At 51.3% G+C, this 20,687-nt stretch overlaps 10 protein-coding genes across 10 annotated transcripts; 2 read left to right on the forward strand and 8 right to left on the reverse strand.

Moving 5' to 3' along the window:
* Positions 1–302: 302 nt before the first annotated feature.
* Positions 303–1,116, forward strand: NOP10 (snoRNP complex protein). The gene is made up of 2 exons (XM_062887577.1): positions 303–623; positions 683–1,116. The coding sequence occupies exons 1-2, from the start codon at positions 440–442 to the stop codon at positions 685–687; spliced, it is 189 nt and encodes a 62-aa protein (XP_062745696.1). The 5' UTR covers positions 303–439; the 3' UTR covers positions 688–1,116.
* A 36-nt stretch (positions 1,117–1,152) lies between these two features.
* Positions 1,153–2,910, reverse strand: nob1 (20S-pre-rRNA D-site endonuclease nob1). The gene is made up of 5 exons (XM_062887578.1): positions 2,484–2,910; positions 2,224–2,420; positions 1,919–2,168; positions 1,724–1,859; positions 1,153–1,668 (listed from the first exon to the last, which is right to left on the reverse strand). Exons 1-5 carry the CDS (start codon positions 2,710–2,712, stop codon positions 1,191–1,193), a joined length of 1,290 nt encoding a protein of 429 aa, XP_062745697.1. The 5' UTR covers positions 2,713–2,910; the 3' UTR covers positions 1,153–1,190.
* A 536-nt stretch (positions 2,911–3,446) lies between these two features.
* On the reverse strand, positions 3,447–4,943 carry QC762_206780 (uncharacterized protein; the record flags this gene model as incomplete). The annotated part of the gene is made up of 4 exons (XM_062887579.1): positions 3,447–4,248; positions 4,305–4,503; positions 4,622–4,693; positions 4,754–4,943. 4 exons carry the CDS (start codon positions 4,941–4,943, stop codon positions 3,795–3,797), a joined length of 915 nt encoding a protein of 304 aa, XP_062745698.1. The 3' UTR covers positions 3,447–3,794.
* Positions 4,944–5,635: 692 nt separating this feature from the next.
* Positions 5,636–7,129, forward strand: QC762_206785 (uncharacterized protein). The gene is made up of 3 exons (XM_062887580.1): positions 5,636–6,348; positions 6,423–6,784; positions 6,845–7,129. The coding sequence occupies exons 1-3, from the start codon at positions 6,198–6,200 to the stop codon at positions 6,944–6,946; spliced, it is 615 nt and encodes a 204-aa protein (XP_062745699.1). The 5' UTR covers positions 5,636–6,197; the 3' UTR covers positions 6,947–7,129.
* QC762_206790 (uncharacterized protein) lies at positions 7,008–9,160 on the reverse strand (the record flags this gene model as incomplete). The annotated part of the gene is made up of 2 exons (XM_062887581.1): positions 7,008–8,201; positions 8,264–9,160. 2 exons carry the CDS (start codon positions 9,158–9,160, stop codon positions 7,008–7,010), a joined length of 2,091 nt encoding a protein of 696 aa, XP_062745700.1.
* Positions 9,161–9,317: 157 nt separating this feature from the next.
* QC762_206800 (uncharacterized protein) lies at positions 9,318–11,056 on the reverse strand (the record flags this gene model as incomplete). The annotated part of the gene is made up of 5 exons (XM_062887582.1): positions 9,318–9,431; positions 9,502–10,003; positions 10,057–10,182; positions 10,236–10,600; positions 10,673–11,056. 5 exons carry the CDS (start codon positions 11,054–11,056, stop codon positions 9,318–9,320), a joined length of 1,491 nt encoding a protein of 496 aa, XP_062745701.1.
* A 524-nt stretch (positions 11,057–11,580) lies between these two features.
* QC762_206810 (uncharacterized protein) lies at positions 11,581–12,803 on the reverse strand (the record flags this gene model as incomplete). The annotated part of the gene is made up of 3 exons (XM_062887583.1): positions 11,906–12,803; positions 11,767–11,848; positions 11,581–11,704 (listed from the first exon to the last, which is right to left on the reverse strand). Exons 1-3 carry the CDS (start codon positions 12,153–12,155, stop codon positions 11,581–11,583), a joined length of 456 nt encoding a protein of 151 aa, XP_062745702.1. The 5' UTR covers positions 12,156–12,803.
* A 1,494-nt stretch (positions 12,804–14,297) lies between these two features.
* QC762_206815 (uncharacterized protein) lies at positions 14,298–14,778 on the reverse strand (the record flags this gene model as incomplete). Its single annotated transcript, XM_062887584.1, has 2 exons — positions 14,298–14,475; positions 14,507–14,778. The coding sequence occupies 2 exons, from the start codon at positions 14,776–14,778 to the stop codon at positions 14,298–14,300; spliced, it is 450 nt and encodes a 149-aa protein (XP_062745703.1).
* Positions 14,779–15,130: 352 nt separating this feature from the next.
* Positions 15,131–16,423, reverse strand: QC762_206820 (uncharacterized protein; the record flags this gene model as incomplete). Its single annotated transcript, XM_062887585.1, has 1 exon — positions 15,131–16,423. One exon carries the CDS (start codon positions 16,421–16,423, stop codon positions 15,131–15,133), a length of 1,293 nt encoding a protein of 430 aa, XP_062745704.1.
* A 755-nt stretch (positions 16,424–17,178) lies between these two features.
* Positions 17,179–20,678, reverse strand: QC762_206830 (uncharacterized protein). Its single transcript, XM_062887586.1, has 2 exons — positions 19,611–20,678; positions 17,179–19,551 (listed from the first exon to the last, which is right to left on the reverse strand). The coding sequence occupies exons 1-2, from the start codon at positions 19,710–19,712 to the stop codon at positions 17,335–17,337; spliced, it is 2,319 nt and encodes a 772-aa protein (XP_062745705.1). The 5' UTR covers positions 19,713–20,678; the 3' UTR covers positions 17,179–17,334.
* Positions 20,679–20,687: the final 9 nt, after the last annotated feature.

Below are 20,687 nucleotides of genomic sequence, written 5' to 3' on the forward strand. Positions count from 1 at the left end.
GATGCTTTGAATATCGAAAGCCACACTGCGCATAAAAAGAAGGTGAAAATAAATGAAGAGAAAGTTTCACGTTCACATCTCACTTTCACATCAAAAAGGTGCCTGGTTTACTGGCCATTGGCGTTCCAAAACGCCCCACCAGTCGCCCCACAGCACCCGCACCACGAACATTTGCAAACGAAACTCCAAAAGTGGCCCGTGCCATTAACCAGCAGCACCACAATAAAGCACGTGATATCGGCATTTCACTTGCAACCACCGACGAGACGGACAACTCACCGCCCGATCAATCCTTGGCCAGCATCGAAGCTGGCAAAAAAAAAAATCCCAAAGATTTCGCCGCTGCTTTTCGAAATCTCGGCCTTTCCCCGTCACCACCATCAAACCACCCAACAGCAACCACAACACCACCTCCCCCACCACCGAACCAACCAAAAAAATGCATCTCATGTACATCCCCACCGCCGACGGCCTCGGCCGCCAGTACACTCTCAAAAAGGTCCTCGACGGCAAGGTCACCCGCTCTGCCCACCCGGCGCGCTTCTCCCCCGACGACAAGTGGTCCCGCCACCGGCTCGCGATGCGCAAGAGATATGCTGCCTTGTTGGATGCCGCCGAGAAGAGTATGTCGCGTTCCGTCACGTTTTTGTCGAAAAAGAAGCTAACCCGCGCGCGCGTAAAGAGTAAAATAAGCATTTACTTCGCGATCGCATCATCCAGTACGATACCAAAAGCATCAAATAAAACAGCGCCGAGCAGGAAGGAGAAGTGTAGGAAATAGGTCGACAGAAGGAGATACCCAACAGCGCTATTACAAGGTCAATTCAGCGCTCCATTTTCTATCCACCACCCACTCAAGTCTTTTTGGCAGGATTGAGAGGAGGAGGAAGGAAGACAAGTGGTTTCACTACTTGTTGCCAGTTAAACTGGAGCAGAACATGAATTGGAGGCGGAGGAGTGGACAGTAAATGCCGATAGCAGCGAAACTGTGCTACCAGCGCATAATCATACGGGGAAAATGGAAAAGGGCTCTGTTTTTCTCTAGGTGTTCAGGGAGTTCATACTTTGTGGAATTATCCCCTAGGTTGTCATTGACATTCAGGAACAATACACACACACAAACCCACATCTGCATTTTTGTGGCACCATCGCAGGATGTACACTTTATTTTGTTTGTCTATATGTGCTGTTTACCTCTTCTTCTTGGCGTTGATATTGCGACCAGCACCTACCTTGATCCTCCCGTTCCCAGGGCCCCTTGACCCGGTGAGAATACTGGGAAGATAATCCTCATCCATCAGATCTTTGTACTTAGTGCGGCGCTCCTCATCCGTCTTCCTGACGTACTCCTTTTGGTCCTCAGCCAGGATTAGCTCATTGCCCCAGCCGTTTTTGCCACCTCCAACAATGCGCTTGGTGTTGGAAGAGCCGTGTGTTGGCTTGGGAATGCTGTAGACGTTGCCACGGTTGTTGAACTGGAAGTTCTTCTTGAGGTGCAATGTGAAGTTGCCAGACGCGTCCGTGCTGCATGACACACGGGTGAGGGTAGCCTGTCCGCAAGATGGGCAGAACTGCTTCGTGGTGTCCTTGCAGACCTTCCAGCAGCCGTGGCATCTTAGAACCCAGGTCTTGAGGAAGGTGATTTTGGTAAGGCTGGTGTCAAGCAGGCTGTGATATTGTTTAGCTCATTGCTCATTTGAGCTCTCGCGCGAAGGTCACTCACTTCAAGTTGATTCTGAGCGCAACGTTTCGCATGGCCATATCCGCCGTAATAAGAGCTGCTTGAAGAAACCGCTGGGTTTGTTGCTTTCCGGCGCCGCCCTTCTCCTTGGCTTGGTACTTCTTGATGTTGCTGGGAGCTGCGGGTGTATGTATTAGTGAACAAGAACTTCTCAGGGTAATTCATGAAGCCACATACTGATCCACCCTTCCTCGTCATCATCTTCCTCCGCCTCAGCCTGTTCAACCTCAGCCTTAACTGGCGGCTGGTTCAGGTCAACCTTCTCCAATTCTTGCGCTAAGCCCTCTGGTGTTGTCTCAGCCAATGGCGCATCCGCTTCAGTCACTGTTTCTGGTGCAGCATCCTGCTCTTCAGTTTTGGTCTCCTCCTGCTTGGCCGGTGGCTTTCCGTTCACGGTCTTTTGCGTTGGGTCTTTCCTCAAGCGCCACTGTTAAACCCATTAGCCTTCCCGAATATCCCAAGCCGCATGAAAGGCGCCGTACATCACCACCATTCCTCTCAACCTCCAACTCATACGTCAAGGCAAGGAGCTGCAAATCGGGCTTCGACAACACCTGCAGATCACCCGTCCTCCGCGCAAAGCCAGTAACAAACGCCATCGACTCGGGCTTGGGTGTCCTAAGCTTGATGAATGGCGCAAGCGTCGTCTGATATCGTGATCGGGTGGCCTCATCGCGAACTGAAAGACACAAAAGTTTTAGTGAGGCAGTCCCAAGATGTCAATATTCCCAGGGCCACACACTCTCGGACACAACCGCTGGAATGGTGTACAGCTCCTCCGCCTGAGAAAGAAGCGTTGATACTGTTGGATCGTTTCTGATAATAGCGTTGGCATCAATCACCAAGGAGTGGACCTGCTTGGTTGAGGTCTGGGCTGGCTGTTCTGCGACGGGCGCATTCTCGACGACTTCGGTGGGGGCGGGGTCCTCGATCTTGGGCGCTTGAGCGCTGAGCTCTGGTTGTTGTTCCATGTTTTCGATTGACTGGATCCTGAAGATATCGAGCAGAATATCGAGGAGTCCAAAGATGTTAGCGATTCGATCGTTAGGCCGGGGCGCTCAATATCGTGGTCGTCCTGGGCTTGTGATGCATGAATTTCCCAAAAATTCATGTGGGGTTGAACTGGCAGAATTTCCGTTCCCAAAATCCATCCCACACGAGCCGAAAGGCGGTCAGGAATAAGACCCACAAGACCCTTGGGCCCACTTTGGACTTCAAGGCGTCTTGGCATTATGAACTGTCCTGCTTCATTCACTCATCATGATCACCGTCCTTATGAGATAGGAGGGACCCTCAAATCCTCTCAAAGGTGATGATGTCCGCGAAACTATACTGAATTCGTTTGGCTTCGTGGCTCTTGCGTGATACTTTGGGTTTTCGGTGCAAGAAGATGTACATACTCGGTGGAGGGGTGATGAAAACACCAACATGGAGGACTCGTAGCAGGTCAAACACAAAACGTTGAAGCAACATTGTGGTAGGTGAACCGTGTTCTCTTAATGGGGGCTTTTATAGCAGCAGAAAGCTTTCCGTTGTTAATTCTGACTCTTGTTTCCCTGGTCCGTATAAACCTGAGGGCGTTCCAAGCATTTTTCAACTTCATGCCAACTGTGGTGATCTCAAGAGGGTTCGAGTTCTAAATAGCGTTAGAGCAGTTACGACAAAATAGGCATCAACCTTGGGCGGTTAGTCGTGGCATAGATGGTCAATTCATTCAGCAATAGTAACGATGAACCTTCATTTCTTCATCTGCATTAAGTAGAGTATCTACCTCGGGGTATACCAGAAGCCAAATTCCAAAAAGCCAAAACCACCAAAAACATACAACACCAGGGATTCCCCAGTGGTCACCCACCTGAGTACTGGTCTGGCGGTCAATTGCTTAACTAGGGGAGAGCGGACGGGATCCCGTGTATTCAACTGCCTATGGTCGTATGTGCTTGTGTTCAGGGGATTGCGAGTTCAAGACACCATGATTCTGCTCCATATTCCAAATGAGTGTCATCATATCATATCAGTCATTACCATCTCTCTTCTCCATCCCATCATGTCTCTACAACCTCGTCCCCAAAACCACACTATCAGCAGAAATATTCGACTTCTTGGGAGGGTCCTCAACCCAAGGGACACCCCTCCCAGAGTCACGCTGGGCAATAAGTCTGTTCTTTCTCTGGCGCTCACGATAGAACAGGAAAGCCAAGCCAATGATGGCAGCGACACCAAGAATGGAACCAATCACCGCACCGGCGATAGCACCCTTGGAGAGACCGGTCTTGACAGACTCAATGGGGGTGTTGTTGTTGTTGTTGTTGTTGCCGTTGTTGTTCGATGGAACAGAGCTGCTCGATGGCTCTGGATCAGCGGTGTTGAGAGGAGGACCATTGTCGCCGTGACCCGGGAGGTTGGTCGGAAGACCAGTGGCAGTGGGTGCCGGGACGTCGTTCTCAGAGTCGGTTGCGTTGAAGCACGGGATTGTGTCTTGTGGGAAGTCGGCAGCGCGGACATACCTTGATTTGGTGTTAGTACAGACAACTGTGATGGTAAAATGGAAAGAAGGACTCACTGGATGTCGGCACAGGCATAGAAGGTTTGGTTCTCTGGCCGGTCAAAGTCGGCAATGTACATGAGCTGGATGGTCGCATTGGTTCCGGGGGCAATGGTCGATGGAGGGTCAGGAATGGTCAGGCAGGTGTGCCCTGGATCGATCTCTGTGATGGGCGTTGTGTTCAGGACGAAGCCAAAGTCCTTTTGCTCTTGGGGGTCTGATGAACGGCCATAATGATTAGCATCTCTCTTTGGCCATGGTAGTAGCCGAAGTTTGAATTTTTGTATAGGCGTCGATATAAAAGGAAATAAGCAAGGATGCAAAGATGCACGTACCATTATGGAATGAGATGCTTATCTGGGCGTGGTAGGAGTCATCTTGGGCTGTCAAGGCTATTCTTCCGCCACCTACAAGCAATCAGCAAGTGTTTCCTCATTAGAATGTAGACCTAGTGATGTCAAACATACTCAAAGGAAACTTCGTCCGTTCAAGAACCCTGTGGATAGAACCACAAGGCCCCTCGTTGTCAGTGTGCTCAGACCAGGCTCTGTCAGGTGGCCACATGAACGAGGCAGGGCCCATGTTCTCCGAGGCTGCCAAAACACCAGTGGCAGTGGCTGCAACGAGGGCCACAGCCTGCTGAAATCGTCGAACCATTGTGTTGTTTGGATAGGGTGACCTGATAACAACGAAGTTATGCAAAGAAGATTGAAGATGGTATCCCAGGAAAGATTGAGAAGGGTGCAATAGTGTCAAGCTGGACGAGAAGCGGGGGAGTTACCACTATTCGGCTAAGATGGAGGATGCCGCCTGTGCAAAGAAGGATAAGACAGGAACATGCCGGTGGCCACTTTGGTTCCGTCCCCCTCCTCTTTTATCTTTTCGTCAGTCCTGCCCAACCACCACCCCCACCACACACCACACTTTCCAAGACTCCAACATGTGTTGTTAACAATGCCGTATGGTAGTGTATCCTCGGCATAGCAACAACTTTCCCAGAACTTGCGTTCTTTTTCTGCTTTCCCCGCGAAATGGGTGAGAATTGTTCCTGGCTGCTCCGCTCTAGCCAAGATATGCTACAGGTATGGGTCTCGACAAAGACAGGAATCCGGGTTTTGCGTGAGATAACGACGCCGGAAGCCGAACGATAACTTGGCATGACAGCGGTGTGATGAGAGTGAAGAGTGTCGACCAGGCTGGGCTGTCAGTCCAGTGACTCTGAGTTTTCAGCGAACCGCACCGAGCCCCTCGTTTAGGCAGTCAATGATCTGATTCTTTTCAGTCACCGGCAGGATTGACTAACAGTGGCATTCAATGGTACTCTCCTGCGAGCCCTCCGATTTGTCGTGATGGAATCTGGCAGACTTGGCAATCAGATGATCAGATAAATTTGATCAGATAACTTCGCTCGGCGCAGTGGGGCACCCATCTTATCAGATGCATCACCAGAAGCTGATTGGTGGTTGTCAGCTCCGGCGAGCTTGGGTCCACTTCTGTGAGCCAGGATGTTCCACAGAAATGAAGAGCCGACATCGCAGAATGCCAGAATGTGCCTCACAAATCCAGTTTGTCGTGAAAAGATACCCGGAATATCTGATTGAATCCTTCAGCCGACTTTGAACTGCCAAGTTCGTTAGGTAATATCCACCCTCTGCCGCCATGCATCCCACTCTTCCCTGGCCACCACGAACCGTCGGACCCGACATTGGGTTGACGTTCGACGGGGTCAAGGACCATCCTCATTCGACAAGGGTACATTCAGATATATTGAGGTACACCCACCTCTACCTTTTTCGTAGCCAATCCCACAACCTCCCCGTATTTACCTACTTCATTTGACCCCATCCTTCCCTCCCAGTGCAGGCCCCATCTCTTGCCCTCCTCGTCGTTATTTCTTGCAACATCTTCAAAATGCGTGGTCTTCAGTTTTTCGTCCTGCTCTCCGCCTTCACTGGGACTGCTGTTCAAGCCGCTGTTTCTCCTCAAGACAATGTCGATGTCGGTGCCCTCTTAGCCCGCCAGGCCCCTGGTACTCCCCAGTTTGAGTGCCATTCCAACTGTGGTACGTTGACCAACCTCAACCAATATCTCACCCACACCGGCACCTCTAACAATAGCTAACACCTGCCGTTACAGGAAGTGCCCTTGGTGGCTCGCGCTCTGGTAGACATTGCGACAACTCCACTTGGGTCGAGCTCTTCGAGGACTGTCTCGAATGTGCCAAGCAGTTCAACATCTGGCGCCATTACGGCAATGGTTTGACAGCCGCTGCTGAAGCTTGCGGCTTGTCTTCTGTCCCATCACCCTCGGGCGGAGGAGAGGAGCCAGCGGCCACCACAACAGTCACTCCCGTCGACTCTTTTGTCACCTCAGAGGCCCCGGCTACTGTCACTGAGGATGCTGATTCGTCTTCTACCTCTGACGCCGCTGAACCCTCCATCACCGAACCTCCTCAGACAGGAGCTGAGACGACTGCACCCGCCTCGGCCTCCACCAGTGTATGTTGTTGCCTTCCCCTGAAAGCCTTGGTGCCTCATCGCTAACCTGCGGGTGTTCAGGAGCCTGTTACTGCTGGTGCTTCCGGTCTCGCGTATGCTTCTGTCTCGATGATGAGTGTCGGGACTCTACTTGCGGTGTTCATTGGCACAATCAGCTGGTAATCGGGAAGACCCAAGTAATGGCCTTGAAAGAGTGGCACATAATAATGGTTTGGATGTAATGTTAGATAATCTTTATCAGTGACCTGGCTTTCCCTTCGCACCACCTATCGAGATCACCAGAGTAGCCCATCATGTATCCAATTCTCTCATAGCATCCTGATTCATTGATAGATGACGTCTCCACCTTGCCAGCCCGTTTCAAGATCAAGCAGAACTCGTCAGCGTCATTGTACAGGCCCATGCGGAGACAAAATATCTCTTGGCCAACTGTCACCGTGCCATCGTAGAGGTAATCCCGACAGTCTACAAACATCAGCCTTTCGTCCCCATTGACTGCCAGTAGAAGGTCGTAAACAGATGCAGATTTGGGGTAGCGCAGTATCTTGGGATCGACATGAGATCCCTGTTTCATTCGTCCGGCGCAAATAGTTCCTGACAAAATAACGTGCCCCGATTCGACTTCTCCCATTGCGTCTGGACCAGTTAGGAGTACGCTTGCATCCACAACGCTGCAAGCATCGTTCTTAGCCCGTTGTCGGAATTTGTTCATGGCGATGGGTCCGTCGATTGATACCCATGACCAGCTTGGCCCGCGCCACCGCTGTGGTGCCTGCTTATAGCCGACAGACCACCAGCATAAATCAGGTAGCAGCGTGCTTCTCCATAGTCCCGCAAGATATTCGTCATCCGGCCGCAAACGTCTCTGGATTTGTTTGGCAACTCCTGACAACGCTGGTAGCTTGTCTCGTGGATATGAAAGACTTAGCGCTGTGTAGCACTCTACTGCTCTCCCCCAGGGCGTCGCATTAACCTCGAGGTTGGCGGCTTCTTCAAGACTCTCTGGCTTCTTCTTGGGTGCCTTCAAAGCAGCCTCTGAGAGAGAAAGTACACGTTTGTCGAGTGGCTCACTGTGCTTTGGCCGGTAATCGTATCGCCCAACCCCAGGGTGACATTCGCACGTTATGAGTTCTGCGCATTCGAAGAGGAGCTCTTCCTTGGTGAAGTGCAGTAATCGGCGAGATAGAAGGCGCTCTTGGAAAACCCAGGCTCGTGTCAGGAGCGGAAAATACTTCCTTCGGTTTTCGTGGTGGTCAACTCCCCAAGGCAATGGAAGATGTCGATTCGACAGGTCCGTTCTGACCAGCAGCTCGTAATCTGTTCCGTCTGGTCCTTTGACTGTAATTTCTTTCGGCCTTCTTTCGGTAGGTACGTCTCCATAGAATCCACCATTGTCATCCTCTGATGCAGTGGCACACTATAGTGGAAGAAGAGACGCTGTTAGTGAGGACCCCAGAGAGAAAGGGAAAGGGAACAAACCAAAGTAAGATGGCTATTCTCGTAAATGAAGATCATTTCAGCCGACTGGTGCTGCCAGTCCGTTTCCGAGTCTTGTATAATGCACAGAGAGTCGATCCACAGATATTCAAATCCTAGGCGCCTTGTAACATCAATGGCATGTTGAAATGTTGCGGGGAGATCGTTCCAAACAATCTCCTGGCGATTGGTCTCGAGGGTCCATGATGTAGTCATGCATTTCGGTCTCGAACCACCCCAGCAGTGGGAAAGACACAGATATGGCTTCGACTCACCGGGATGTGGCTCATACAACTTGACGGGTAGTTGGCGAACATCAAGAACCCTTGCCGGTAAATTTGGAGCTCCAGACACCCTACCACACATTGAGTGTCTTTCCTCGCAAACCTTCAACCAAGCCTGAACCTTGTCAAAGCTTACGCCATCATCCTTGCTAGGGCAGGCCAATCTTGGGCCCCAAATAGGAATGTCAGGAAATGGAGATGGCTTCCCGGGAGCGGTCAATATCTCAAATGATATGGCATTCGGAAGGTAGTACGCGGAACCTCCGGCAGACGATAATAGGTTAGACCATCTCGGAAGTACGAGTGAACCGTCGTTCTCGACTTGCCAAACAATAAAGTGATTGGGTTTGTTGTCTGTGTCAAAATCTGCACATTTTAGAATCCCTTGCTCCACACAGGCTTCTCCAACCGCGGACGTAAACACGCAGCGAGCGCAAGTACTTGGGTAGATTCCTCGTGAGCTCCCAATCCGAAGGCAACGGTATCCTGGCAGGGATTCATCTTTAATCCTGGAACAAGAGGGGCATGACGAGATTTCATTCGGACTTGGTGGTCTTGAACGAAGGCTGTCGAGTATATCGTTGATGTCGTTGAGATCGTCATCGACATTCGCCATTTTTCAAAGCTGCAGAAAGGTGATGTGCGGGGTTGGCACTGTTGGTAGGCTGTTGGGCAGAAAATAGACAAGAGGGGCCCCCGGTCCACCAGCACATCTCATGCAACTTGTTGGAATCGGAAGGCACTCTCGCTTCCTCTATTGCATTAGACAAAATTTACGACCTCTTTGTTAATCTCAACATCAAATCGCTTCCAATCCAAAATACCCCGCTGCTTGATCTGATCGGGTTGTGAGGATCAACCAACGCCATATCATACCGCTGCAATAGCTGTGATTTTTTTTTTTTTTGATCAGCACAGGTATAGATTCTTCAACTGACACATCAACAGAACACCTACCTCAAAAAAGATCTTGTTCAACTCCATCAGCGCGATTCGCTTTCCCAGACACTGGTACTTTCCATTCCCGAACGCAAGTTCCAGCACAGAGTTCATCAACTTCAGCCGCTCTGCGTCGGCCTCCTCCTTTAGCCAGCGCTCCGGTCGAAACACGTCAGCATCCTCCCCAAATACCCCCTTCAATCGCATTATTCCCGAGTAGTTATGCGAGACTTGGGTGCCCTCCGGAACATGGAACCCGCAAATACTATCACCACCTTTCGGCACCTGCTTGCTGCCCAGGCCAACAACTGATGGCCAGGTTCGGTAGCCCTCGCGAATCATCGCTTGCAGATACGGAAGGGCTTGAGCTTCGACATCCCTAATGACCGGACGACTGACGCGGCCGGAGGAGACACTCTCATCTATTTCCTTTTGGAGAGTCGCATACACCGAAGGGGTAGATATCAAGGCCAAGAGGGTATGTCGAATAGCTGCCGCCGTCGTAATGGAACCTGCCACACTGATTTATCTCTGATTAGGGTCACCACATAGTATCGCAGAAAGGCCTCTTACATCTGAACAAACATATGCTGCACCAGCTCATCCTCCGTCATCCCACCATTGATAAAAGCCTGGAGCATATCCCGCCCTGGCTCTGCATCAGGTCGAAGCCGCTCCTCCACGCAACCCGTTGCCAGCCTACCGGGCTGTCAGCGAAAAGTCCCCCGAGCCCCACGAGAGGAACAACATACCCCATTAACCGGCCAAACCCAACGCCGTCCACGTCCCTAGGAAGCGCCAGATTAAACGGCCAGCGATAAACGATATTTGTCAAGGACGGCACAGCCTGAAGGAAATTCATGGCCGGAAGAGCAGAGTCATTGATCTCAACGAACTGATGCAAATCCCTATCCTCTACCAAGAACCCGAATGCCTTACCAAACGAAGCATCGCTAATGACATCCAACGAGAAGAAATGCGTCTTGGCACAAAGATCAAACGGCCGCAGATTGCCGGGCGAGGAGACATATTTGCTTTCAATCAATGCCACGAGGTTGAGCATCTGTCGATCTATACTTTCCTCAAAGCCTGTACTCCCGTTTTCTCGTCCGTTGTACTGTTTCTTTTGTTAGCTCTCCTCCAGTATGAGTTGCGGTTGCAACGGTCGCCATGGAAACTGTCCACTTACAGCCCCTGCCATCTTTGTCCTCAGCGCTTTGTGTTTCTCCTCATCCCGCTCACAAACAATGTTGTTATACCCCGGGATGATCCTCCCCGTCTCATAAAAGACTCCTTTTGTGTAAGCTGAGCGCACGCTCGACATCCGGCGCAAGGTCTCCGGGTCGGTGCAAAGCAGGTCGTTGGGTCCGATTCGTACCAAGGGGCCGTATTTGGCGGCGGTGGCGATCATGTTCTCGTGGACCTTGCCGCTGGTGAGCATTTTGATCATCCAGGCGGATGAGAACTTTGCGAGTGCGGGGCCGGGGATGTGACAGAGGCGGGAGTAGGAATTGTAGCAACGGGCGATGTAAACTGCCAGTGCGGTGGCTAGGAAGAGCCATAATGTGGTCATCTTGACGCTGGTGGTTGTTTGGGCTGAGTGGTTTTTGTCGGGAGAAAACGAGGAGCTGCCGTCAAAGAAATCGATGCCAATGTCAGCTCATTCTTGGCGGGTCATGCTGGCCGCGAGGGTGGTGATTGGTAATAGCTCTAGCTACTTCAACACTTGACCGCTGCAGCGATTTTGTCCTTGAAGCTCGCAATACTCTCTGGGAGTGCTAAGCCTCGAGCGAGGTGACATTCTCATGCAGGGCAATTGGTCACCTTTCCAAAACCCTTAGCACAATGTCAGCCACAAGTCACTGGCAAAAGGCAGTCACAAGAAAAAGCTTTGCCATGACCCTCATTGTAGATCGGTCAGTCTAGAAAGATCCCCTGAAACCGGAACGCCTTGTTATTCAGAGAAACATTCACCCAACCCTTTGTCTACCCATTTCCTTTTCCATATGCCCAACCCATTCCTACCCATTTTCAGATGTCGATTGATACGGGGAAAACCAGCTAAGAATTGAGAGAAAGGAAGCTGATGCCGCGGGCTTAAGAAGCCGGGCCATGGTAGTCGCAGCGGTAGGAGCTGATACGGTCGTTCCACCAACCATTGCCATCGGCAAGGTTTTGGTCGTTCTCGTTCGAATACTGGGCGCCGGTGCAATCCGCACCACTATTTTGGTTGATGATGCTTAGCACACTGGCCATGTCATGAAGCGAAGAGGGCGCACTTACTCAAACCAGTGGCAGTCGGATTGGTCGACATTCTCGTTGGCAATGGAGCTGATGGCATTGTCAAATTTGGCGGGAATGTTATCTGAGAATGGGACGTCAGCAAGAGTAAGAATATGAAACAGCGTATCGGAATACTTACGACACTCGCCGGTCCAAGAGTAACTGTGAGCACAGTCGCCCTGCGACCAGATGTGCTCGCAATAATAGATATGCATGCACCCGTCAACTCCGGGGTTGCACTGACCGCGGTCACCCTTGGGACAGAAAGACTTCGTGGAGTCACAGCTGTCGCGGGCCTCGACCACCGAAGTGTTGTTGAAGTTGGCCGGGGCTGCAAGGACAGCAAGCCCCATGGAGAGGATGGTAGCAAAGAAGGTAACAGAGACCATTTTGGCGGTAAAGAGAGGCTTGGGCAAAGGCAAAGGAGTGGCGAATGGGTGGTGGGACAGGTTAGATGCTTGAGAACAAGAGAAGAAGAAGATGATCCTGTTGAGCCTGGGAGAGAAGAGAATTGGGAGGGCAGACGAGGATGGGAAGTGCTCAATATATACTGGGAATTTGTGACCCACGCTCTACGGGTGGGGCCTTGCGAATTCCGCTATCTGCTCGCAAATCTGGTTATCTCGAGCGAACAGAAGAGTAAACAATGGTCTCGTTGCCTGCTTGGTCTCCACTTGGGAACAACTGACAAGATCAGATGGAGATTGGGAGTCACAGAATCTCGGCCAGTGATGTCGTTTGGGCCGGCCGAGTGCGGCTCTGCGCGCGTCATTGCGGCTCTGCTCGGCGTCGTTGCGGCTTAGATATGGTTGGAAGATTTTATTGGAGGAGAAAAATGCGTGTGTCTGGTATTTTCTTGGCAGAGGGGAGTTGGGATGAAAGCAGGAAAGGCAAGGGGGGAATAGAGGCTTTGGAAGCACGCCCCTCTCCATTCACTCAGCTAGGCGGGCTCGGGGAGTCCAGTCCTGAGGAGGATCTTGTTCAAGAGCTGTGTATCTACGGGATATGGCAAGGAACAACTGACCACAGACAACAGCGACGATGCTTTGGATTGGCCGAGAGGCCACCTGTGGCGGGCAGCTCTGGTTTGGAGGGACTGATATCATGACTTGTGTAAACGGATATACCCATTGCCTCGGCCTTTGGCCGAGGACGTCCTTTTGACACGATAACTTGTCAGCTCCTTTTTTTCCGCAGAAGCTCATGTCACTCAGAGGCTCTGCGTGCCGGTTGATAGCCGACTTAAGCAGTAGGTTGCATGAGCTGGCACGAGTGACAACTTCATGCGGCACTTCTTTCTGCTTTTCACGTGGTTTCGTAATAGATCGGTGACCTCAAGGCCACGAGGAAACCATTCACCTGGCACAGGTGACGGTGAGTCACATTAGGTATAAATACGGCTCACAAGTCAATGGCGTCATGGTAACCCTTCGCGTAGGCTTTCTGTCTCAAGCCTGGCGGTTCTATTTATCGTCAGCAGACTCGCTTTACCTCGGTGTAGAAAACCCCTACGTAGACATTGTTATAGGGCCAAGGGCCTTGGTGAATTAAAGGGTTGAAGGACAGGGCAATATAAGGGTAGCTTGCCAATAGGCTTTACCAAAGGCCGAAGGGAGTGCGGCAAAGTAACCTTTTCCACGTATATTTGGGGGAGTCCGCTCTTACCTAGTGAACCAATTATCTCTTCTTTTCCCTAGTAGTTAATTCAACTTTTTATTATGGTTAAATTCTACACAGGACAAAGTCCCGTATCAGACATGTCATGGGATCCATGATTCAGTGAAGGCTCCTCGTGATTGTATCGTACCAAAAGGACGTCCTTAGCCAAAAGCCGACGCAAGGGGTATATGCGCTCACAGATTGTGTGTGCTTAACACTTGTAGAAGATCATGACAATTACCATGCAACTTCAAGCCAAACTTTGGGCGGTAAGATATGGGCAGAGAGAGCCGGGGGAGTTCTCACAGGGCAAGGAACGGGACCTTCAGCCCTAAGCCGAGCCTTTCCATCTTTTGCATATTGCAATCAATTTTCCAGGGAAGCTTTGGTCTCAACCATGTGTCATTGTGCAGTTCAGGGTCAAAGTACAGGACAAAAGCCTGGGAAAAACACATAAAACAAAGTATCATTGACTGGCCAGCAATGACTATTAAGTCGTCAAACGACCTCTATCATAAAACTGCAACCATGACCCATCGCTGTACCGCTGCTAAACCAATGTTTCCATCCATCCTGAATACCTCCATAATTTGAGTCATGCCTTTCCCCCCTAATTCACCTCCTTTTTTGAATTCCATACCATGGACGCAAAGGCTAAACTCTGATCATCCCCTTTGACCTGCACAATCATTCTCATTAGTTCCTTGAACCCATGCTTGACATACAAGGCCTCCCCCATTGGTGTCGAAATGACATTAATAGCCCTTTCTTTTTTTCCTTGCTTCCTCCTTCCCCCACTCCAACAACTTTGTTGCCGCACCACGGCGCCGATACCCTGGCGAGGTAGAGAGCTCGGCCAATTCCATGCGTCTCTAACCAAGTCTAGTCTGGTAATACTCCCAATCCCGCGCGACAGCAGCGTTGAAGGCCTTCATACGGCACTGCCTGATGTTTTCTTCACTCGTATCGGGGGGCTGCTTGTCGGACGGCTTTTCTAGCGGTTGTTCCGGCTCCTTGGTGAGCTCCTCGTAGGTGGTGTTGGTGATATCACTGGCTCATCATTCGAGCCGTCTTTGGAAACTTTGGTCCAGATGGCGCAGGCGGTGATGGATTGCTACCCTGCATGTCGATGTCGCCTGGTGTTCCTGAGTCGGGGACTTTTGCAACCATCAAGATAAAATCTTGAGAGAAGAGGCAAAAGCGGTATCCTTTGCGAGGTCTCTTCAAGTGATCTTGACGGTATTCTTCTGGGTAGAGGTAGGGTATGTTTTCCGCGTATGGTGCCACGAGTTGGGCGATTTTGACGATGGCGTTGAGGTCGCCTTTTACGGCGGGGCGGATTGTGTTGGACATTTTGATGGAATGTAAGAGTTGAATTCAAAGCTATGGAAAGTCAACTACGAGAAGTTAAGAGCTAGAAAACAAACATCCCCAGATTGGCCGGAGCACCAGCGGAGCGACCTCACTCAGACAGATGACCAGCGGATGCACCTGCCCAAACCGAGCAGGCAGGTACAGCCGTCATACCACATCTTGTGTGGAAAAGGCGCCTTTCCGGTCTGTTAGCCGGAGCCTTGAGACTGCGGTTTGATCAGGATGATGATAAACTTTCTTCACAGTTGAGGTATCGGATCGATGTGCCTAGACCGTCCCGCCAGTCGCAGTCCCAGTAATTTACCTACTTGATGATCAGACTATCTGATGCCTATGAATCAAAGAACCTCACACCCCTAATCACAACCTTCGGCAGTCTCGTAACCCCCATCCTCTGCTGCTTTATCATATACATCGCCACGGCAAACTCATCCTTGGTAAGATACCCATCCGTATCCACATCTGCCAGCTCCCATATCTGTCCCAACACCAGATCCGGCAGTTTGGAATTATTCAAGAAAACACACGCTTCCTCCCCTCTGATCATACCCTTCCCATCCGCATCAAGCCTAGCAAAGACCTCATCAAACCGCGCCTTATCCTCCGGCTCAACCAACCTTTCCCCCCTAATAAGATCTAACACCATCCCAAACTCCTCCCTGCTGAGGAACCCCTTGTTCTCTTTGTCCACCTGCTGCCAGATCCTCCCCAGCGTCTCCACTGGTAGACAAGACTGTTCAAAAAAGGGGCTTGCTTCCGTGCCAAGGAGGTATCCTTTCCCTCCTGCGTCAAGCTCGTTGAATAGCTGGTCGTGGCGGGCGCGCTGAATGAGCTCCATTGCATGAGCGAACTGTCCTTTGGTCAAATATCCTCGGCTGCCTTCGTCTGCTTGGTCCCAAATTTCAGCAAGGGTTTGGCTTGGTAGGTTGAACTGTTCAAAGAACGGCACCGCTTCGTCTCCGTTTATAATCCCGTTGCTGTCCTGGTCCAAAGTTTCGAAGATGTCATCCCACTGGGATCTAGGATCATGTGGTGGTTCCTCGGTGTATATTGTGACAGCTCCGGTGTTCTGAATTATTCCCAGATCCTGATCCCCAGTGGTTGAGGGGATGGTGACCGCGGTGCAGACATCTATCACCTCTTCCGAATCCGAACCGACGTCGTGCACAGTCACCGAAACCTGACTTTTAGCACTCTTAAGACCTTTAACAGCCAGAAGAGCAACGGCATCCAGCGCCATGTGCAGTGTATCTCGGTGAGCGTTCAACAATTCCCGCTGACCATCAACCTCAGCCTTGATCGCAAACGTCCACTGCAGGCCCCGATTGGGGCGCTCGCAGCTGCCAAGGGTTTTGTTGATCTCCTCAATGACATTCGAGCAGTTCCCGATCGTCGAAAGAGCTCGGTTGTGAACATCCTCGGGTATGGCGCCGTCATCAATGACAGCAGTATCCTCTCTCAGCAACTCGAGCACGAGCTGAAGCTGCGCCAACTCGCCTGTCACTGCCAAAAGGTCAGACCTTGCGTCTCGGGAACGCCGACAAAACGTAGCAACCGCCGCTGCCGTTTCCCCGACGACGGCGATAAGATTTAAAAGCGCAGTAGTGATGGATACCGGAGCCATTTTCGGATCGATGATGGACAAAAGCGTCACAACTCTCTTCTCACGGAAACCACGAGCCCAAGATTTCAAGCCTACAACCCCAACCCAGCTGAGCCCAAGCTAACCCAATCCTCACCGTATTCCTCAATCCAACTATCTCTTCAGCCGCACCACCAGCTGTCCCTCTTCTATTCGTACCAATAACTCGTTTCGCCAGCAACCCCTTCCAAACAAACACCCACTCTAACATCTCCGAGGAGAAACCCAAAAAAGAAATTTAACTCCCAGGGTTAGGGTCGGCCCATTCCGTCGCCATGCAACACAGCCCCCTTTATGCAGCCCCACTCCCCCCTGAATCCGCTCCAATCGCAAAACACCCAAAAACAGGAGATAAAGTCCGGCTTTTTTTCTGCTGTACCCCGTAACACAGATTAGTCTTGCAGGCACTGCCTTCTTCTTCTCTTTCAACCTCTCTCTCCAAAACAGGCCATTCCTTTTCCCAGAAACCGGATTATTGTACGCGGTGCATTGCTCGTACCTTTGCTGCGCTATGTTTTGACCTTAACCCTGACACACAGACAAGGGGGGGTTCGAGGGGCAACTACACGCCTACGTGAATCTCAATCAGCCCACCAACTGTGCCTAAATAAAAGAGGCAAGTTGCGAGGTTGACTTGCGGTTGCGAAATCTTTGAAGAATGTTGGGTGAAATACAGAGTGATAGAAAGCATAAAGGCTGGGGCATGCGCACTGGTTTCTCAAACATGGTTGCCATGAAGCATCTGGCACGAAGCATGAGTAGTTGTTTATCTTCAATGGTCTGTAAAGCTCTTTCTTGGGGAGAGGGAGAGGGTAAGACTGGAAGGAGACATGTTCATATTCATTTTTGGTATCAATAACTATTTCCCTGTCCAAACTCCACCCCCAATAAATCTACCACAAAGGCACCATTCCCTGTTGCTCCACAAACGGCGGCAACCCCATCGCCATATTATCCTGAAACATCCCCCCAGTCTCCATGGCAAAGCCAAAGTCGTTGTTCGTGTACATAACACCAGCAAAGTCCACATTCGTGGGATAATCGAAAGGCAGAAAATCAGGCCCCAGCAAAGGTGTGCTGGCCCGGGACAAGGGGTCCGGAACACCCAACAGCCCTACGCCAGTATCCGATACCTCCCACGTGGGATATTCCACAGAAGCAGACATAAGAGTTGGAGGATCGAGCGTAATGAGTGGCACAGAGAACTGTTGTTGCTGCCGTAGCTGCACGCCATGCAGCATATTCGCAATCAGCCCTTGTGCTGCCGTTGCTGCCCCATCAAAGAGTCTTTGCCTGAATGTGTCTGTGTTGACGTCATCGGCGTACAGATTTGATGTGACGTTGATGCTGACCGCTAGCAACAAACTGAACTTGGCTGCCACCACTCCTAGGTGATACCTCGTCTGCCATAGGTCTTGCAGGAAAACCAGAGATTTGATCAACAGCTCGCGGAACACACACCCTGTCCTTTGTGGGTGGCAGAGAATGCGGATGTTGTCTAACTGGTGTAGTCGGCCAAGAATCCAGCAAGATGCCATCGCCGAACGAGCAGCATCGGTCCAGAATAGCTGGCAGGCCATGTTGCTCATGTCAGAGCTAATCTGGCATAAACTGCGAAACTGGTGCAAAACAGAAGCGGCATTGTCCCACAGTTCCAACAGCTGACTGCGTTGCGAAGCTTCTGGAGATGTGCCTAATGTGCTGCCCAGTCCAGTAATAGAGAGGAAGCTGGTCATTGGGATCGAGATCAGAGATTGCTGGAGCTCCTCGATTGGGTCTGTGGGTTTGGCCCCAGATCTCAGTGCAGGTGGTAGTTCTGTCAGGAACTTCCCGAATCCCGCTCGAAGACGCGCCTGAAGTTCGTTGGTAGAAGGAGGTTGGGGCGAATAAAGCGCTTGGTGTAAAGGTCCAATGACTTGAGCCAGCTTTGCTGCAGCGACCGAAAACTTGACGTCATTTTCGGCTGTCCTTTCAAGATCCGAGTCTGTCGTTCCGTCGGATTCCCGGTCTAACGTACGGAGACTGATCGGCAGTGGTAATGGGCAGTCGCTTTCCTCCAAGCGCAAACTGAACTGTGTTCCACTTCGTATCGAGTACTCCAAATTCAACCGCACGAAGCACCACCAGAGGCGCTTTCTGAGCTCGGCAAAATACGGCGTGACCTCCACGAAGAATGCTGGGTCGCGATGAAGACCCATGCTGGTTGTGATATCCCTGATCAGCCCATGAAGCGGAAGCAAATCGTACATCTTGTCCGTCTCCGACGCCAAAATGCTCTTCATGACTGCTAGTAGCAGCAAAACCTGTACCACACCACAACATGGCTTTTGGAACTTTGGTGTATATATGCAATTCTCGACAGCCCTCGCCAATCTCCTCCCACGGTGCCTCTCTTGTTCGCTGCTCTGCATGGCAATGCTGACGGCTAGCAGGATTTTGCATATGTGCACCGGATGATCGAGGGAACCTGAATAAATGCGATCCAAATCCCTGTTAAAAGCTGGCTGGTCGAGGATTCCGTACAGGCGCCCATATGTCTGGAAGTATTTCGCGATCCACGCCTCGCATTCCTGTCGTTCGGGTAATAGCGATCGAAGGCTGGCGCTGTCCCTTCCCACTGACGGTTCGGAGACATTGTTGTATGTCCTTAGCTGAGCTTTGAGCTCGGCAAATGCCTTGCGACTAGTGTGAAATTCAGGCGAGTGATCCAACATTGCCTTCAACACTGTCATCTCGTTACATGGAGCCAACCAATGGCTCAGGCCCATCACGCGAGTCTTGAACGCAGTGCCCTTGTAGGCATTGCCTCTCGGTGCGCGAGCAACATTCTGCTTTTCGGCTGGTGATGGCGTTGTTGGTGTGGACTCTGGTGTTTCCCCTCTTGATGAACAGCTGTCTGGTGGCGTGTGTGTTTGTGTCGGGCCCTCAGGGGATAGTTGTGCTGATGGTGAGGGAGCTGAGGACGATGAAGGAACGCGCAGTCTTGATCGTGACCTTGGAACGTCCTGGCGGTCTTTGGGAGTGCTGTAAATACACTCGGTGGCGATACCACGATGTTTGCATTGGCCACAGGGAGATTCGCGATCGCATCGTGTTTTTCGCGTCCGGCACTTCCCCATGTCAACATCCAATGTGATCCAGCTTCAGTCTCAGTGGGGACTCATCTTACCTGCCAGCAAGACACAGCTTCCCGAACTCTGGGTCGTTTCCTCCCTTTCAGCTGTTGCTCGATGAACGAGTCAGCGCTCATGTGGCTGAATGTTAAAGTCATGTCGAAATGCCAACAGTCGGAACCTGCGAGCAAAATATGTCCTTGGACTTTCCCAAAATTGAAACGTCAGGGAGGAGAGATCGAGATCTTAATCCCACGCAGAAGGAGGACAGAAGTGAAGATAAATCCAAGCTCCGGGATGCGTCATTAGTCACTCGGGCAGGACCCATGCCGAACGAAATCAGGAGCGGAAGAGAGTTGAGGCAGTGACATTGAGAAGGCCAGCAGAAGCCGGATGGAAGCCAATGGCGGGAAGGGAATGCAGCGTCGGGTTGACATCGGTCAATAGTGTCAATACCTCGAGTCCTTTTGCAGGAGGCGGTGCCTGCATGATTGCATTGGGAGAAGGAGCGACCACGAGAGATGGCCGGAAAGTAACCCCGCGCCACCACCACTACCACCACCATCAGAGGCCTGCCATGCATTGCAGACCATGCAGAAGCATCAAGACATCTTCAGGTGGCTGGAGGAATTTCTACTGCAATACCAGCATTATTAATCACGGCCCATACATTGGTGTCGGCTCTTTCAACAGTAGCCATCCCAAGCGCCCTTGGGAACACGACATTCCTCTCTGCATCTCCTCGGGCAGAAATGCAACGAAGCTTTCCTTTTGTTCCACTGCATAAACACAGCCCCTGACACCACCTCCCCTCAAAAGCTTGCGATTGGATCGATCAGATTAAGCTTTTCCCTGCTTTTCCCAACTTCCCACGGCAAAGTGCGGGGTCTGACCCGACCAGCTGGGCTCATGGAAAGGTGGTCCGGAAAGGCCCCCGCACGTGACCTTCCATGTGTAACTTCGTATGCACATGTAAAGCTGAGCCTCAGTGAAGCTGCAGCTCTTCAAGGGCGGTCAAGAAGCAAGTCGATATTGCGACTGCTGCCCCGACGTCGACGTCGGCGAACGACGGAATACTCATCGGATTTCCATTGGCATTGAGCATTCTAGAGCAAAACACGTCAACCGGCAAA

Source organism: Podospora pseudocomata (assembly GCF_035222375.1).
Source record: "Podospora pseudocomata strain CBS 415.72m chromosome 2 map unlocalized CBS415.72m_2.2, whole genome shotgun sequence".
NCBI classification, from domain to species: Eukaryota; Fungi; Ascomycota; class Sordariomycetes; order Sordariales; family Podosporaceae; genus Podospora; species Podospora pseudocomata.